Genomic DNA, 20,252 nt, shown 5'->3' with positions numbered 1-20,252 from the left:
ATTTGCAGGGAACACTCGTGCCTTGATTTTTAAAATTAAGGCCATGCTGCCACAAAAGGAGAATTTATCCCGTTATACACGCGTCATCGAATCCCAAAGTTTAAAAGTGGAAAAGAGCTCGGAGATAGGACCTTTCATCGCACAGAAAGGGAAATTGAGGCCAAAAGAGATTAAGTAAGCAGTCCAGACTCCTACAGCCATTAATGGTCAAGCCAGGACAAGAATCCAGACTTCCACTTGGAGCCAAAGGTTCCAAGAGGGTGGGACAAGGCTTGAATCCGAGGCAGGGAGCAAGAGTCAGGAAACGTCCTTCTTCACCGAGGTCCGCCAACCTCGGGACCGCTCAATATTCTGCCCAAGACCAATGCCGAGATGCTTGCGCCCAAGTCGCCTCCACTACCTTCTGAGCCACCGCTCCTACTCTCGCGATACTGACAAACCGTCGCCCTCCCAGCTCTCGCTAAGCCCCGCCCCCACCGCACCCTATGTCGTCATTTCCTGTGGGTCTGCAGGCAAGGGAGAAGATGGCGGCGCTGGGGGAACCTGTGCGGCTGGAGAGGGGTGAGTGCGGCCGAAGCCGAAACCGAGGTGGGCGGAGGGGGTGAAGGAGTGCCGTATTGCCGGAGGGGAGGAGGGGCGACCCAGGCTCCGAGACCCGGATCCAGGCTGCCCCTCACGCCGAAGTCGCTGCTCCTGGCCCCTGGGAGGGCGCTTGTGGTCCCTTGACTGATACTCAGACCCCTGCTCTGTTCACATGGACTGTGCCAGGGCACAGCACAGTTAAACACCACCTGTCCGCGTTCGCGGACACACACCGCACACGCGCTCCTTGGGTGCGGAGAGCAGACGCGGCGTCCAGAGACGTGTCAACCCCAGAAGCAAACATCACACGCCCAGTTCGGACCGACTGCACTCACTGCCCTTATTTTTGCACGCACAAATCCGGTGTCCCCGCCTTCACCCGCACATCGCCGACATCGCGGACACACAGCGCATTTACCACAGAATCCTTATTTACGCACGACCTCCGTCATTATTTTCACCACGACCTCACTTGTGTGTGTTTGGGGCTATTTCCTGGCTTTGGTGTCCCTCCCAGGTACAGAGAAGGTGCTTTAAAAACCATTCTGCTGATTTGGTCTTGGGAAGAAGATTACATAACTAGTTGGAATAGTGGTAGGTTGTAAAATATTGAACGTATGGTCTTATTCCCTCTTTACTAACCTTAAAATTGGTAACTGGCTGGTTGCTTGCTTTTTAGAGCAGACTGTCAAGGAGAGTAAAATCTGTTCTGCTGAGTAATTAGATACGGAAGAGCCAGTGAAAATGTATGGCTGTGCTCCTGTCAGGGTCCTGTTAGAGATTTTCAGCATTCCACTCTTTCCTTCCCCAAACCTTTATTTCAAGCATGCTTTTGACACACCAGTATTAGAAGTTATTGGTAAATCAAAAACAAACAATATTTTGAGTACTAATAGTACATGAAATACAGGGTGGTGATTTTAAGTACCTTCCAAATATTAACATTTGTGGTTGCAGCCTGAATATTAATTTCTGCCCCAAGAGGAAATATATTTTTGGAATTATTGCATTTAGAGAAACCTCTTTCCTCATACCTTCACACAAATGCTCACTTAACATTATTTATTTCTTGTGGTGTTCAGTGTTTGTTAGTCTCTTTAGAAGTGAAATTGTTTCCCTCCAGCCCACCAGACCATTAATTAAAGCATCATTTTTGACAGAGGAGTAGCTACTCTGGGAAGACTTACTAAGTTAGGCCTAAGACTGTGACATCTTCCTCCTGAACACAGTGGCACTGTGCTTTGTAGATGGGAACAAATCTGTTCTTTGTTAGCAGGAGTAGGTGTTTTTCTTTGAAAGCCAGTTGTAGGATTCCAACATGTTGGCGGTCTTTTGTATTTTTAAGTGCAGCACAAAGTGTGAAACTTCACCTCTGGCATTTAGTTTTGGTAGTCATGGCTTTGTTTTTTTGCTTTTTCAGAGTTCTATAATAGAATGCTCAGCAGCTTAGTAGGATGAATTACTAGTGATTGCCATTTAGCAGGATAAGAAAGGTTACATCAGCTGTTTCTTCTTTAGAATTCTGTTTAACAAACTCTACTAACAAACACTCCCAACACCCCTACAATATAAAATATAATGCATATGATCAAGATCCTGAGTGTCTTCTAAATAATTAAAACATGATTCAGTGGAATACATTTGAGCATATATTAGGTACAGTTCAGGTTCAGTAAAGAGTTGTTTCAATTTTTTGTTAATTAGAAATATTTTTATAGCTTACATACTGTAACTTTGTAAATTAAAATAATCCATGAGCCAACAGTCCCCATTTACTAGTCATTCTAGTGGTGGGATATCAGAATGAGGAAAGTCTGATTCCACTGCATTTGATTAACATCAGTTTGAGCTTTTATTACCTGAAATTGAAGAATCTACTTCTTTTTTCACTACATATATTCCTAGTTTTGCAGTTGCATACACAAAGAAGGCCATATTAATTCTGTAAAGAAAAAGTTCGAGACTTGTGGTATAATACAAAGTTTGGAGCTTTTTCCTTTTAAAAGGAGGCAAAGAATAATAAAGTAATAAGTACTGTAGCCCCCTGGGGTACAAAAACAGTTAAAAAAAAATAGAGGCAGTTACTAACAGTGTTTTAAACATGAGTCTGAGTCTTTTTTTTAATAAAGATTTTATTTATTTATTTGGGGGGGCGGAGCACAGGGCAGGGGAGTGTTGGAGAGGGTAAGACGAAAAGAAAGGGAGAAGCAGACTCCCCGCTGAGTGCGGAGTGTGACCTGAGGCTCACCCTGGGACCCTAAGATCATGATATGAGCCAGATCATGACCTGAGCCAAAGGCAGATGCTCAACCGACTAAGCCACTCAGGTGCCCCAACATGACTTTGAATCTTATAAAATATTTCTTAATTCATGAAACACTCTCACATTTCCCCATGAGAATTTCCTAACATGCTTAATATATTTGTGTAAATGTGTACAACCCCTTAATATTTCTTATGATGAATTGATGTCCAGGTACATAACATTTATGCTTGCTACATGCCTGACATGTATTTTTTGGTTTAATTGTCAAGTAATTCTTACAAAGAAGGTACTGTTACTTCCCCTTTACAGTGGAGAAACTGAGGCACGGACATTAACTTGCCCAAGATCACGCAGCTAATATTGAGGCCAGATTGACAAAATTTTTTATTTTTCTATTTTGTAAACATGTATTTGATCAGCTTGTCTTAATTAAAACACTGTGTTAATGATTATGAGCCACAGTTAATTTATATCTTTACACCATTGTTTTAACTGTTTCCCTGCCACTAACTGCATCTGTTATTGAATGGGTCATATCCACATATAAATTGTGGTTTTCTTTGGGAAATGAACAGGGATTTCCCTAGCAAACTGTTTGCGCCACTCTGTGCTTTGATTACTAATAATGATAGAAAAATTTTTATTGACTAACTAGTTCCAGATAGAACTGTCAGCATTTTGAAGCAATACAATGTTTACATGTCTGTCACATTTGAAACCGCATCCTTTCCTTTGACATTGAGTATTTTATATTCAGCTTTCCTCCATCTCTCAAATATACTATTTTCCAGATCTTGTATGTGTGCAACATTAGGTTCCTAATTACATAAAAATTTAGCCTTCTCAGATTTTGCATTCCCTCCCTCTTTGTGTATTCACATCCTCCCTCCTGCCCCATGCCAAAACACACAAGCTCACGCTTTTATGCTTTGTTTTCCTCCATATTCTACATTTTTCTGGTTAATCCTTGAGGACTGAATCCTGTTACAAGGCATTTAAAGAGTCTTCAGAGAAAATTATCAGTGTGTGTTTGTTTAACTCTAGATATTTGTAGAGCAATTGAGTTGTTGGAAAAACTGCAAAGGAGTGGAGAGGTACCACCACAGAAACTTCAGGCTTTACAAAGGGTCCTTCAAAGTGAATTCTGCAATGCTGTAAGAGAGGTGAGTGAATGGGATTAAATTTACCAAAAACTTGAGTTAATTAGGTGTAAGATAATACTCTGAAATTTGGGTTCAGAAATTTTTAAGAAAACAAACTTTAGAAAAATATTAGAACCTATCCGTCTCATTTTTTGCAAAAAAAAATTTATTGAAGTATAATTAACATACAATGTTATATGAATTTCAGGTGTACAGCAGATTGATTCAGCATTTCTGTTCATTATTCAGTGTTCACCACAATAAGTGTAGTCACCATCTGTCACCAAACACGTTATTACAATACTAAGATGATATTCCCTGTGCTATACTTTTCATGTCCGTATTTATTTTATAACTGGAATTTTGTACATCTTCATCTTTTGGAATTTTTAATAGAAAAACATTTTACCAAGATGGCATAACTTTGCCTAAAACTTGAACACACTCATTAACTTGACTTAGAACTCAAATGTGGTATATTCTGAGATTTTAAATCATGATGATAACTTTGGGTTTTACAGGTATATGAACATGTCTACGAGACTGTGGACATCAGTAGCAGTCCTGAAGTGAGAGCTAATGCAACTGCAAAGGTAGTTTTTTTTGTTTGTTTGTTTGTTTGGTTGGTTTTTTTTAGTAAAAGAGAGAATTCATCATAAATGAGAGGTTTAAAATCTGTGATTATTAGATATTTGATAGGCTTATTTTGAAAACTAACATATAGTGTCTTTCAAGTCACACTAAACTGTCTCAAATACAGAGAGAACACTTTTTTTATTGGCTTTACAAGAAACATTGTATCATACAGTTTAGATAATGCATTAAAAATACACTTGCACAAATATAATAATACACATGTAAAACATAGTTGTTATATATATCATTAACTGTGTAAATTTTCATCAAAATTCTGAGGTATATATTATTATCCTGATTTTATTAGTGAGGTAGCATTAGATTAGGTTATTTTTCTCACACCACACAAACACCAAGTGATAGAACTGGGTACTCTCCAAGGTTGCTCTTTGCTTTTCTCCTTTACTTCAACTCTGCAAATACAAGGTAATGTTATTAGTAAGTTACCTCTTCAGAGCTGCATATGGCAGGTTTTATGCGCTTTTCTGTGCCAGTGTTTTCCTCTGATATTTACAGTATCGACCTCAATGTCTATCATTCTTGTTAGAATAAATTAATATCAGCATTAGGTGACTCCTGCTAGACTTAGTCATTAGCAGGTAATTTTACCTTGTTAGTTACTGGTCCATAAAAGGAAATACTGGATTCTTTGTTGAATATAAACACTTAAACATGTGAATATAGTTTGGAAGAGCATAAAAAATGTCTTGTCTCTGTATTTGAGACAGTTTAGTGCAGCTTGAAAGATACTCTGTGTTAGTTTTCAAAATAAGCCTATCAAATATCTACCATTTGCTGTAAAAGTGTAGAAACTTGGCTTGAAATTCCTTAGTTTTAGGACCTTGATGGCTTACTGAATTTCTGGGCCTTAGTTCTAATATCTGTAAAACAGGGCTTCTTTCAGACCTTGGAACCTAGTGGTGGTATTCAACAAATCTTGATTTCCTTCTTCTCCTTCCTGTTTTTGCTCATGCACGCTGATCTATCATGAAAAATGGTACCAGATTACTTTGTTACCTTTAGAAGCAGAACAAAACCAAAAGTCTCAGCTTTGTGTTAGAATTAGTGATGAGTATTAATTTGAAAGTTTTAAAGAAGATGTGATGCTGTTTCATCTTCTGTGGGGTTTTTGTAGTAACTGGGTAGTTAACTAAAGCAACAAAAAAAATTCACGGTTATATGTACCCTTCTTTTTCTCAATATTGAATTATTTCTTTAATTAGCTATTTAGTATGTAGTACAGATAGTATAGCAGCCCAAATGACTGAGTAAGAACACCTGTCTCCTTACAGGTTATTATGTAGGTAGGTTGTGTCTTGTACAAAGGCTCCTAAAGGAGCCAGGCTATTCAGCCCAAAGCTCAGGGCTGCTGGCATGCTGGGGGAGGAGTTTTCTCGTAATGTGCACCAGTGCTCATCTGCCAGGCAGGCCTGCTTGCCAGTTGCTGCACAGAAGTTCTGGACGCTGGGTGGGCTGAGTGACCTAACCAATCTTAACGCCTCCTACATAGACCCAGGGTATGCTTTACAGTCATCATCTCTAAAACCTCACGCACTCAGTTTTACCTTCTCCTCCTAACTCCCAGTGAATTTGTGAGCATGCAGACATCAAAAGTAAAGTAGTTATAAATAAGAAACAAAAGAACTGAAACAAATAAAGATCACATTTTTAAATATATAAAATTTTCTTTGAGGCTACTGTGGCTGCATTTGCTGCCAGCGAAGGACATTCTCATCCTCGAGTTGTTGAGCTACCAAAAACAGAAGAAGGCCTTGGATTCAATATTATGGGAGGCAAAGAACAAAACTCTCCAATCTATATATCTCGAATAATTCCAGGTGGAATTGCTGATAGACATGGGGGCCTCAAGCGAGGAGATCAACTCCTTTCTGTTAATGGAGTGGTATGGATGAATTTTCTTTCTATTTGTAGTAATGCATTGTAACCACTTGAGGGTGTATTTGAGTTATAGGAACAGAAGATGGGGCGGGGGGGGGGGGGGGACCAAAGAAGCTCTGTAGTTAAGAAATATCTTGGGGGAATCCTGGGCAGTACTATTTAGTACAGTTTAGGACAAATTCTTAAGGCATTTTAGGTATGTTTTGCTTCTTTTCCAATGTAAATTAGCAATGCCTAGTGTGATTTTAATGAAGTGATTTAAGCTCTCTAGTAATTAAGAAAGTACGTTAAATTAGAAATCTGCCCTGATTTTAGTCTTACAGAGTAGCAGTTGCTTAATTTACTTCTGACTTAGTGAAGTAATAGGGCAGATAGATTGGTATTTGGAGTAATTATTTGGGATTTAAAAACCAGTTTCTGGACTATAAACAGAATATGATTTAGCAGAGGATTTCACACTGATAAAAATGATAAAGCCAGATTATCTCATAGGTTTGTAATGTTGAGATGACACAACATTAAAACTTTTTTACTTATATGTATTTTAAACATTTTTGCATTTTGAGTTACCTAACAAAACCCGAATATTAATTGTGTGTGTGTTCATGTCTGTTTTTTTTCCTAGAGCGTTGAAGGAGAACATCATGAAAAAGCTGTAGAACTGCTGAAAGCAGCTCAGGGAAAGGTTAAATTAGTCGTACGATACACACCCAAGGTCCTAGAAGAAATGGAGTCACGCTTTGAAAAAATGAGATCAGCAAAACGCAGGCAACAGACCTAATGCAATTCAAAACTTTATATTCCATTTTGCTTTTAGCTAGAAAAGTTTTACTTGTGACCTACTGATGGCCGCAATGCCAATGATTGTAAAAAAGAAACAGAAACTTCCCGTGAAATCCTCCTTGCCATTTTATAAACACCTATTTTAACATTGTTTATTGTTCCCGAGATGCATACACTTTTTTCTGACAAGAAAAAGTGAAAGGTGATGAGGGCAATTCTGTCCTGCTGTTTTTACAGGCCTTTTTCAAATGCAGATTTTGTCATAAAGTTGTTATAGATTTTTAAAAATGCTTTTTTAATATTAAAATGTACTTTTACATTCTTAAATCTTTTTTTAGAAAAAAAAAGTTTTCTTCATTTGGCTGCTTATTTAAAAGTAACAGTTCTCCAATTCTTTTTTTGCTTACTCTATTTTTTTTAACCTGTAAAATTTCTTTACGGTTTTCCAAGAAATTAAATGTAACAGTCTCAGCTACAGCAGTTCGTTACACTACCAGTGTTAACACCACTGCTGCATTTTGTACTTTGAACACACGCATAATATATATAATCAGTGGTAAATCCTAACACAGCAGAGTGGAAGTTTTTTACTTTTATTTAAACATAACGTATAATGAATATTCATTTATACTGGTTTATAAAAGTTTTTAAACACTGAAACAATCATTGCTAAAATATATATTCTTTCATAATATTTGAGCAGTGAGGCAAGAGGATGTAATTTGGTTGTTGGCATTACTGATTATATCTATTCATATTCGACCATGTATCATAAATTACAAATGCAAAAATAGGTTCAGGTTTCATCTTTTGCAAATTTTTTTAATGCTGTTCATTTTTATTTAAATACATTTCTTATATTTTGGTTTTTCCATTCCTAAAGATGAGCCAGTTAGTTTGTGCCAGTAAATAGCAGAAGCAAAGACAAAAAGGTAATACTTTTAACCTCACTAGCTTCAAGAGTTACACTCTTAACTAGCTCAACTTAAAGAATTGATTTTAAATAGGAAGAAGATATAGAAGGATATACTTAAGATACATAGAAATTATGAGGTGATGTATTCATAAGAATCTGCAGACTCAAGTCAAAATGAGTAGGAACTCATTCATACTGAGATGGTTGAATTTAGAGATGTGATCTTTGATTGAAATGATGGGAATTCTGAGCGATACTTTCATTTGTCCACTGGATGTCACTCTTTTACTGAAAGGCAGCTACTGGTGTGGGACTATGACTGAGGCCTTTTTCAAGGTGGAAATTAAGAGTTGAACTTCATTTTCAGTCACAACTTATAGGAATATTTGTAGGGTTTTTAAGAATTTTAAGTGACAGATGCTCAAAAGAAGATAATGGGTTGAAATGTATAAGGAATTTATCCTAATTACTGACCCTGTGTAAAAAGTGGGTATTTTGTAACATTCCTTCAGGAAGAATCGAAATGTATACCTTTTTCTGCATGTTTGTGAGCACTGTGAGTCTTACAAGATTATTCCAGTTTTCAGTGATTTTTCAGAATAAAAGTCAATCAGCATTGTTATTTATCATTTAGGTATTGAACACTGGATTGCATGGTTGAATGTGTCTTTAGTCCACTACAAAACGTGCTTGTATTGATAGGATCATGTTGTTAAATTGTGTATTTTCAAAATTAATTGATGTCTTTAAAATGTTGAGACCAAAGTAGTGTAGAATTATGGACTTAATTTAATTGTAAAATTATTAGAGGTATTTGTTGTAGAGCTTTACATATTAAAGAGAGATATTGGTGCATATAAAACAGTGATATTATTATGCTCGTATTCTTGCATTACAGGGTAAGTAAATCCTGAAAAATCTTATTTTAGTATAGCTACAGCTGTAGTAGCTTTTAAGGGTGTGTCAACATTTCGTTATAAATTATAGCTTCCTGGTTCAGTATCTCAGCTGCTTCAGAACTTTCAGCCAAGTTCAATCTTTTTTGGTGTTGAAACTTAGTAAGTTGAGTAAGCTATTTTTTTTTCTTCGGCAGTAATCCACAATCTGTTCGTTGTGTGGGTTGGCACTTATTTATAATTCTTAAAATAAAGATAGCTTAAAGGAGCCAAACACAGTAGTTTTGCTTGCTACTGTTGAGCATGAGTAGCAGTAGTTTGTTTTTGTTGATGCAGTTTTCACAGTGTATCCCAGAATTTTAAATCTTGATCATAGAAAAATACAGTCATTCAGTGGCAAAGATGTAAAGTAGTGGTCTAGTATAGTGAGGGAATGAAGGGAATGTCATCTTATAAATGTATGATTCATGAACATTATAAGTATATAATAAGTTTTTGATTTGTACATTACAAACTACCCAGTTTCCATCTATTTTCTTGGTATTTCAAAATGGGTGGATTCAGTGATTCTCAGCCTTCAGTGCACATTAGAACACCCTGCAGAGCTTTAAGAAATAGTACCAAGGAGTCCCATTCCATACCAGTCAAGTTCAGAATCTCCGAGGGTGGGGCCAGATACTTAATGTTTTAAGCTTTCCAGGTGGTCCTAAAGGACATCTGGGGTAGAGGACCACTTACTTTCCCCTTTATAAACTGCTCTAATTACACTGGACTCTGGAAGTGTCAGAATAGCATAACTCAAATTACAGCTACTGTTAAGTAGCTGCAAATACAATAATTGATTATCTTGCTTGGTAATTTTTTAGGAATAAAAAAAGCTTGGCATTCCTTGTTTGGGAAGTAATTACAGTTTATCTTTTATCTTTTTTTTAATCTGCTAGGAGTTTAAATGTAAAATTTTAATGTCTGTCATCTTTCTGCCCCCTTTGCCTTTAAAGCTTAACAAAAGTAAATGTTTATTAGTTGAGAAAGCATGTTTAAAAACTGCAGATGAGAAATACTGTCATTGATAATTATGTGCTGTCTTCATACGGCCACTTTCTCCTTTAGTATACTAGATTATAATGGCCTGGTTCTTTGGGGTTTGATAATTCAGATGTGTTTTCAAAAAATCATTGTCTTCCTCTACTAAATTTTTTAGTTATTTTGCTCAAGTACTTAAGTAGTTTGGCTCAAGTACTTTGTTTACAATTTAAATGGATATTATAGCATTTGATAGAAGAAATGGCTATGGCTTCTCTGAAAAGAATGTCAGCATGATTTGGTGTAGACTTAAAAGAATACATGTTGTGAATATTTTATAATGTGGAATGATCACTGAAATATCCAGGACTCTGGTAATTGTATTTCCTGAATAAATGTGTATTTATGAATTTTCTAACTTACACTTTGTTGTCTCTCCTAACAATCCGGTTTTATACTTTCTGTTGTCCAGAATTCCACTAATAGTGTTTCTTCAATGGTTGTCGTAGTTTTCTGTTATTGGTTAAATAGCGGAGAAAACCTAATTGCTTGCTCATTAATTTTCAAGAACTTCCAAACTAATTTGTACTTGGATATAGTTTTTTCAAAATATCAGCAAACAGTATACTTCTACTTTAATTCTTTAATTTGAGGCAAAGAAATAAACCCCAAATGGATTTAGCACTTTTTCAATATATGGCTTCATTTACCAAGTTAATTCTGATTCTGAGGTTTATTTAAAATAAGTTTGTATAATCTTGTTATTTGGATTTAAGAAAAAAAAATTGGTATAACTACACAATAAATGTGTTTCAGAAAGCTCTGTATAAAATAACTTTTAAATAAGGTAAAAAGCATAATGTATGGTGGTTACTGGAGTGAAACTTCGAATTCCTATATTTTGTTTTTTCTTTCATAAAATATAACTACAGAAAAAATGCTCTTGTATTATTTTGAGAGAGGCAGTATGGCATGATTGACGGCATGGCATCTGAGGGCTGACTACCCTGGTGTGAATCCTAGATCCACCATTACTGTGTAATCTTACATAAGTTACTCCTCTCTGTCTTAGTTCCATCTGTCATGTGTAATAAGAATGCCTATAACTGGTCATTATCTGTAAAGCTCTTAGAAAGGTGCCTGGCATAGTGAGTGCTATTCGTGTTTGCTATTATTTGCATATAAACGCTTCTGGGACCTTATTAGTTGAAGGAAGACATGTGGCCACATAATTAAAATTAAAAAGTTCTTATTTGATTTCAAGGAAACAGCCTTTAAGTTACACTTGAAGGGCACCTGGGTGGCTCAGTCGGTTGGGCATCTGCCTTCCACTCAGGTCAGGATCCTGGCATCCTGGGCTCCAGTCCCACATTGGGCTCCTTGCTCAGTGGGGAGCCTGCTTCTCCCTCTGACCCTCCCCCCTCTCGTGCTTTCTCTCTCTCTCTCAAATAAATAAAATATTTAAAAATAAATGTATTAATAAAAATGATAACTTGAAAACTTCATAAGGAATAAGATGCCATAAGGAATTTTCAGATTTCTCTCCATTTGGGTCAAACAAACTAAATGGAATTCTAAAATTAGTGGAGTTTGGGGGCTGGAGGATTGAGACCACATTCAGAATAAAAATCATACTAAGTTCAAGTAAGGGATTTGTTCAATCAGAAAAGCAATTTGTAGGAAGGATATGATCTAGCTCTAGAGACCATGGATTTCTGGAATGGGTGTCAGACAAATAAAAGGCATAATTCAGCATCATGAATTTTTAAAATGCATGAAGATGTATTAAGCCACGAGGGGTACAACAAAAAGCATTTATTGTTAGCATTCAGTTTCTTCAAAATATTTGTAAGCCAGAATACCTATTCCTTAAATCTTTCTGGTTTTGTAATTTGTTATTCTCATTTTAATTAATAAAGTGGTGATCCAATGTTTTATACACTTTCACGGTGGCAGATAACCTCTACCTGATGGAGTTTTTAAGATTTACTTTATGGTAAGCAAAAGGTAAATTCATACAGAACCCATTTGTAAATTCTATTCCTTCGATTTTAATTGTTTTTTCAAAAGGACAGCATGCTTTATATGAACAAGATATGTGCGAGAGCTCTCCTAATTCTCATCAACTGTGGAAGTATATTTTGGACTTTCAAGATTTGATCCTATAAAAAGGGTTTTTTTTCTTTTTTTTTTTTCTGTTTTCTTTAAGGGAGGAAGTATGGAAGAAATCTAATTTGTTACAATCCCCAGAATTGTTGTGACCAATGGGATAAAAAGAAAATTTAGCCATTGGTTGTTGATAAGTTCCACTTATTTGGCCCTTATTTGGCAGTTATGGAAAGTAATTCTAATCAGCATCAAAACCTCAAACCTTTAATTTTGTTTTTTATTTGGCAAAAAGTGCAATCCAAAGACATGAAATGGAAAATTTTTATTTCTGGTATCCCTTATTTGACCTAGATTTGAGCCCAGAGTTTGGATGCTATCTAACTTTGACTTTGCATTTTAAGGTGTTATAGATTGAATGGTGTGCCTCCCAAAAAACAGATACATTGGAGTCCTAACCCTCAGTACCTCAGACTGTGACCTTATTTGGAGATGGAGTCTTTACAGAGGTCAGTCAGGTACAGCGAGGTCATTAGTGGGGAGCCTAATCCAACATGGCCGGTGTCATTAAAAAGGGAAATTTGAATATAGACACACAGGGGGAACCACATGGGAGGATGAATGGGGTGATGTTTCTACAGGCCAAAGAAAACCCAAAGTTGCCAGCAACCCCCCAGGAGCTGGCAGAAAGGCATGAACAGATTCTCCTTCACTGTCCTTAGAAGGAGACAAACCTGCGGACACACCCTGATACTGCACTTCAGAACTGTGAGAATAAATTTCTCTGAAGCCACCCAGTTTAGTTCCAAGGATCACAACTCTGTCATTACCTTTGTACCTCTATAACCTGGCATGACGCCTGCAACAGTATTGTGATTCGTTTTCCCTTGAATTGGCTTACTTTCCATTGTTCCAGGTAGATCAAGAACTTAACAATGGAACCACATAAAAACAATTTGTCGGCTGATCTTGACGTTAAATAGTCCAGAAAGGACCATGATACTATAGGGATAAAATCTTTGTCAATCTTTTATTACCTCACTCCATTAACATGCTGGGCCTGCTCATGGAAGACAACAAAGAAAATCACTTTAACTCCCTCTATTGCCACTCTTCTCATGTCTCCAAACATGACAAGCCTTTACACTTGCTGTTCCCTCTGCCTGGAATCTCCACCCTCTGCTGATCTGTATTTGTCTATTTTGTCAGCCCACTCCCTCCCCAAGATCATAAATGTGAGGGCAGACAGGACTCTGTTTTGTTCACTATCCTATATCCAGAGCTGAGAACAGTACCTGGCACCGAGCAGACAGTATTTGTTGAGAGAACAATAGGAACGAATGCTATTTTAGCAAGTGAGGACAGGAAAGGTCTCTCTGAGAACATGGACATTTGAAAAACTTGAATGGTGTGAACTGCAGAAGCTACCCATGTGAATATCTGGGGAGTTGAGTTTTTGACAGGGCCTGACAAACAGTATCGCCCTTTCCCCACTGTGGGTCTGAGTACGGCAAGAAGTAAGACAAATGAGTTGCCAGGGGGACACCAAAATGTCCCCTTTATTATTTATTCATATCACAAATATTTGTTGAGTGTCTACCATGTGGCAATTATGTTCTAGGGGATAGGGACACAGTAGAGAACAAAATGAAGCCCTTGCCTCATAGAGCTTACTTTCTATTAAAGATGGGGCAAATGCACCCACTTTAGGCTTGAGAAGCAAATATGCTTCCTCAAATTAGGTCAGATGACCTACCTAGTCTGGACCATGACTCCGTTCTCTTCCTTCCATCCTGCAGGGCTGGAGCTCGCTCACTTCCTAGATGGATATGGGCAGAGCCAAGACATAAATGCCTCTTTCTTCTTCCCAGGTGACAACTTAGGTTGTCATGCCGTCTCCCATAGAGAGAATGCTTTCGCGGGTAGGAGCAGAAGTAGACCCTGAGAATTTAAAGACCCTGAGAATTAATGCCCCCACAACCAGGTAAAATCATACATGTAAATAATTGTATGAGAAGAATGGTTGGAAACAAAACACAAAATTTTAAACCATCATTTAAACCATTTTTAAAATTTGCAAGTAGTGGAAACACTGGAATTTTATTATAAATATTTTCATTTTAAATCTTATTAAGGAGGGAAGGAGACAATAGCACACGCACACACACCTTTCTTTCCCACCTCCTTTCTGTAAATGCATAGAACCTCACAGATTTATTATACTGTATGTGGATAATCTTTTTCCCCTACCTTTTCATATTTTACCACAAGATGGCACCAAAGTGCTATTGTTTCTATTTTAGACATTTCTAGCAGTTCTTGCTCACTAAAGATCAGGCCAAAGGTTTAAAACTGTATCCGATCTGGGTTGGTGAACAGGTGGGGAAGCACGAGGAGAGCGGCATCCCCGGAGAAGGAAGGCGCAGAAACCGCCCGCCCCCAAACGGTGCCCTCTGCCTGTCCTCTGTGTGGGCGTCCCTAGGCTGTATAATCTAGCTGTGACCCAAGCACTCCCGTTGCTGAGGTCTTCTGCCCCTGGACCACCCTGCCGTTTTTCCCTGGGACGCTATGTGACATGTGACGTCTCCCTCCCTGGCGCCTAACGGCTACTGCTGCAGCCATGTGATTGCCGGAGGATGAAGCCAATACCAAAGAGAGCGCAGAGAAGAAACGGAAAGAACCTCAAGAAAGAATTCTTGATGACATCACTGAGTGGCTAAATCAAGGCTGCCCCGGGGCTTGACCTCTCTGCAGACTTTCTGCAGTGACACAATAACCTCCTCTCTTGTTGGGGGGGGGGGGGGGAAATGTACCCAATCTTTTAAGTGCAAAATTAATATTTAAATATATTTTATAAAATTCAAATTTTGTAAATGAGGGAACTCAAACACAACCTAAAGAACAAACCTATACGTATTACCAACTTCTGTGACTCTCTACCTACCGTTCAGTACGGGGGTTGTCAGGGGTTGCGCTGAGGGAAGATTCATGTAGTATTAGTGTAGGGCTTCGAAGTATGAACAACTTGAGTTGGCTGGAAATTATCTTTGGCTTTCCGCCTCTTCGTTATCTTCACCGGAGCCCAAACAGGATGTTTGATCAAGAGAAAAGTCCTTTCAGAGAGGACATGGCACGTTCCTTAAATAAACCAAAGACCATCTGAGGCATTGTGATTAACTTGCTTTGTAAGACACTACATTTGTGAAATATTTTCTCTTTTCCCTCTACATTAAAAACACAAATTAAGCCAATCATAGACTGTAAGGAGCAATTGACCTAGACATTAGCTCCAGATCTGCTACTCACCAGGTATGTTGCCGGGGGTAATTTAGCTACCCTCTGCGGGTCTGATTTCTCACTGTTAAATGAGGGCATTTTACATATGATCTCCACATTTCTTTGTATTTCTGAGTATTTTAAAGTATCAAGGAGAAAGAGTTTGGTACCACAGAGGAGGGAACTGCTCAGAGACAGACTCTGCTACCAGGGGGGATGTGAACATGCTAAGCCTTGACCTGTCCAAGAGTGACGGAGACGCTGTTGCACCTCCTTCAGCCTCAGACAAGTGATTGAACAAGCCTTAAGGTCCTTTCTAATCCTAAATTTTCTAAATTCCCTAAGTGGGACTGCAAGCTGCTTGAAGGGAGGGACTCCTTGCCCTACCTTCTTTGGTGAGGCTGCCAAGGAAATGCACTTCTGACTACAGGGAGGCTAACTGACCCACAGTCCTGCTGGGAAATCCTTCACCACATTTTCCCTGGGCTGGACCCAGGTCAGGGACTGAGCGCAGCTGCAAAGACGCTAAAGCAGGTTTACTCAGGAGACAAGGGACTCTTCTGATGGTGATTTTCTCTTGGGGTTTCTCCGCTGGTCTTGCCAAGCCTTGATAGAACTGCACTTCGAAGACTCACCCAGCCTCTTGCCCTTTCTTCTTTCCCGACCTGGAGTCAAACCTGTGTCTCAGTCTAATGGCTCTACAGGTCTCCCTCCGTCCATCCCCTCCCCATTTTTCCTCAGAAACATTTCTCCTAATAAATTTTGGGCATGAGCAATCCTATTATCATTGTTTGCTTCTCAAAGGACCCAAACTTGCACAATCTTCTAGCAGAGAGTCATAAATTTGGGTGGGAGACTACATCAGAATCGGGAACTTTCAAATATTGAAAAGCCAGGGCCCCATCCCAGGCCTGTGACTTCAGAATCAATGGAGGGGAGAGTTTTTAAACATCTTCCCCAGGTGATTTACATATAGACTGGCCTACATGAATCCAAACTCTTCACTCCCTAGCAGAGTGGATTCTGAGGAGTAGACACATGGTAAAAATTTCTTGAAAAAAGAAAATCCAGAAAATGTTGGAAATCTTTACAAGTTTGTGTCATTTTGAAATAAAAGGAGCAAACTGGCAAAGTTACTATAATATGTTTCTCTATCACCTCAGGGAGCCTGGTTGGCTCAGTAGGTCGAACATGTGACTCTTGATCACAGGGTCATGAGTTCAAGCCCCACGTTGGGTGTAGAGCTCATAATGTGTATATATATATATATATATATATATATATATATATAGTCCTCCATTCACATTCATATTAAAATTTTTTTAACTTTCCTCATTACGTTCTACAAACCGAATTAATATATTTTAACATTAAAGTGAGGCAAAAAAGAGTTTAATAAATTGTACTAAGAGTTTGCAAACCAGACTCCAAAAATAGCATTGTTGGCATCATCCTCACATCCAGCACCATTGATCTAGTCTCCACAGTTTTCTTTGCTTGTCTCTCAGGTAATCTTGAAAACTACAGATGGTTGATAGTTTGCCTGTATTTTTAAAAGCATTGTCTCTGATTTTTTTTTATTTCAAAAAAGATTTTAAAAACATCTTCGAAAGCCCTAGGATTATTAAAATTTTCATTGTGATTGCCACTCCTTATTTTGAAGAGAGTAATGGTAACTGTCACTAGACAAAAAGAAAGGTTTTAAAATTACCCATGAGGTGTTCAGTAGTGTCCTTCTGGACACAATATTAGGTGTCCAAGTCAGGAATAGAAAGAATCTACAGAATGTGATGTCTTCTTTCCCCATCTTCCCACAGCTTCTCTTTGAGTTTTAAATTCTCTTACTGTCTTCTTTGCCAGATCCCTTTCCAAATATGTTCATGCAGACAAAAAAGAGCTTTCCAGGATATTTTAATCTCCAGGTGAGAACCACCCCCAAGTGCTGGTCTTCTGTATACACTTGTTTTGTGGGATGCCGACATTTTGCACGTAGTTGTTTAAAATCTGGTCTCATGCTATGGTCTTCCTAAAACGTTCAAACTTTTATTTAGAATTCTGAGAGAGTAAGAAGGAACCCAGTTCTGTGACTGAACTTTATGTTAGTACTGTGGTCCTAACAGATTCTCAGCATGAGTAGCTGATAATCTTTCTAGATTTCTATTCTGATTTTTCCCTTACTGTTCTGTCACAATGCCTGGCTTCTGTAATGCTTGCCTACCTCTGCCTAGTTCTGTTCTTCTGCAGTAGTTTATGCACTCGGGGCCTTGGGATCCACATGTGGTTCTGTCATTCAGAAATTGTTCCCTTGAATGTCATTCTCCTCTTGGGTTAGATTTGAAAGGGAAAGATCAGAATAAGAAAATCGGGTTTAGAAAGGATTAGGCATGACTAGGAAAAGATTTCTGATGTTAATCTAAATGTTTTGAAATTTGGGGTCAATATGGGTCTTCAAACTCCTGAAAAGGGTCTCTGACCCCAGGATGTCCAACCAGGTAGGGAAACTAAGAACTCTTTTGTGATGTCTTGAAAAGAGCTGGTTTCAAGAATGGACCTCAGTCAGTGCCACCAGAAGCTGCCAGTCCTCACCTCCCAAAATCTAACACTTCTGCTCGTGTGGCAATAGAGGAAAATGGGCCAGAGGCCCAAATGTGGCCACAGTACAACTTTTAATACGTCTCCAATTTTACATTGTTATTTTGTGTGCTTCAAAGTGATTGTTGTGATTTTAAATTATCCCTACACAATAGGTCCTGTGCACGACAGGACCACTCTGGGGACATTGAGACACAGAAGAAAAGGACAAGTAGGTGAAAGCACCCATTTAAGACCAGGATAGCATGCCAGCAAGACTTTGAACCAGTGTGGGAGTTCTGCCAGCCCCAAATGCAAACGTGGAGGGCTCCTGGCTTAGAAACAATAGCATCTCTCTCGGAGGATTCAACTGTTTGACACATACCAGATATGTGTGGTGTGATATTCTTTCTTTCCCCTGAATCTCTCATGTTTTGAGATGTTTATGTATGTACATGTATGTATAGATACCCGTTTATATATATCAATATAAACATAATAATACAAATGTAAACATATATTTTTAATATATATATTCAGCTTCTAACTTTGAGTGGCAGGTTTGGTGCCCATGCTTTTATAAAGTCAATAGCCACTTTTCATAGGTCATGTGATTGCCTGAGGTCAAAAGTAGTTGGGGTGCCTTTTGGATGGAAAATAAGGTAAACCCTGAGTGCCCACGACTCTTTCTGGACCATTCATTCCAGAAAGAGGGGCATTTTTTGGCTTGCAATTGGCTCTTTTTAGCTCATTCTGCAATATAATCTTCAGCATGGGCTCATCACAGAGACCAGAAATCTGAAAGCGCTCAATCTCAACTTGCATGAAAAGATGACCAGGAGCTTGAGGTATATCCCTGTGAATCTCACATTAATCCTGCAAACGGTTTTCAAAAATAATCAGATTTCAATAAGGGATTAGCACCTATAAAACAGGGCTGGGAAACTTTGGCCCATGGGCCAGAACTAGTCCAACATCTATTTTTTTGCCCCAAAAGTTTTATTGGAACACAGCCCCAGCTATTTTTTTTAATGTATTATTTATGGTTGCTTTGATGCTACAATGCCAGAGTTGAATAGTTTTGACAGAGACCATATGGCTGACGAAAAGCCCAAAGTATTAACTATCTGGCCCTAAACAATGAAAACAAATATGAACAACCCAATAGAAAACAAACAGGCGAAGGAAATGAATAGGCAACGCAAATGCACAGAAGAGCACCCTGGAATGTCCAATAAACAGATGAAAAGATGCAGCTGTAATCAGGGAAATGCAAATTTAAACTACACTGAGATTGCATTTCATATGCATCAGAGTTACGAATATTTAAGTCTTGCAATATCAGGTGTTGGTAGGATATAGAAAAATGGGAATTTTTATTCTCTGCCGTGAGAAGCACAAGTAAGCGCAATCACTTTTGAAAGCAATTTTACAACATCCAATAATGGTGAGTGAGCATAATCCACTCATAGACACACACACACACACACACACACACACACACGCCTACATACATGTATGTAAAGGAAACCCATGTTAAAGAAATTCTTGCATGCACAAGCAAGGGGACTTGTACAAGAATATTCATGGTACTATTGTTAGAAAAAATAGAAATAAGTTTAATATTAACAATAAAATGAACAAACACTATGTAATAATAAAGATGAATTTACAATGACTACATATCTCATGAACACATATTTCATAAAGCTCACAGGTTGAGTGAAAAAAAGCAAGTTGCACAGGAGTACAGAATGATAGTATTTGTATTTGCAAAGGAAGACTATATATTACTCAGGGATACACACATATGAAAAGCATGAAAATACTGAAAATACGCATGGAAATTAATTACAAACTTTAGGAATGGGCTGACTTCCCAAGTAGGAAAAGACTGGAGAGAGGTACAAAGGGAGCTTCAAATACATTTGTAACATTGTTTCTTTTCTCCTTCTTCCTCTTCCTCTTCTTCTTCTTCTTCCTCCTCCTCCTCCTCCTCCTCCTCCTCCTCCTCCCCCTCCTCCTCCTCCTCCTCCTCCTCCTCCTCCTCCTCCTCCTCCTCTTCTTCTTCTTCTTCTTCTTCTTCTTCTTCTTCTTCTTCTTCTTCTCCTTCTCCTTCTCCTCCTCCTCCTCCTCCTCCTCCTCCTCCTCCTCCT

The 20,252-nt window shown here is 38.3% G+C and overlaps 1 protein-coding gene across 1 annotated transcript; it reads left to right on the top strand.

Annotated features, from left to right (window-relative positions):
• Positions 1-486: 486 nt before the first annotated feature.
• Positions 487-10,565, top strand: LIN7C (lin-7 homolog C, crumbs cell polarity complex component). Its single transcript, XM_026512204.4, has 5 exons — positions 487-561; positions 3,893-4,011; positions 4,512-4,583; positions 6,320-6,529; positions 7,151-10,565. Exons 1-5 carry the CDS (start codon positions 525-527, stop codon positions 7,304-7,306), a joined length of 594 nt encoding a protein of 197 aa, XP_026367989.3. The 5' UTR covers positions 487-524; the 3' UTR covers positions 7,307-10,565.
• Positions 10,566-20,252: the final 9,687 nt, after the last annotated feature.

The sequence above is a fragment of the Ursus arctos genome, unplaced genomic scaffold (genome assembly GCF_023065955.2).
Source record: "Ursus arctos isolate Adak ecotype North America unplaced genomic scaffold, UrsArc2.0 scaffold_23, whole genome shotgun sequence".
Lineage (NCBI taxonomy): Eukaryota > Metazoa > Chordata > Mammalia > Carnivora > Ursidae > Ursus > Ursus arctos.
This window is presented reverse-complemented; position numbering and strand designations above follow the sequence as displayed.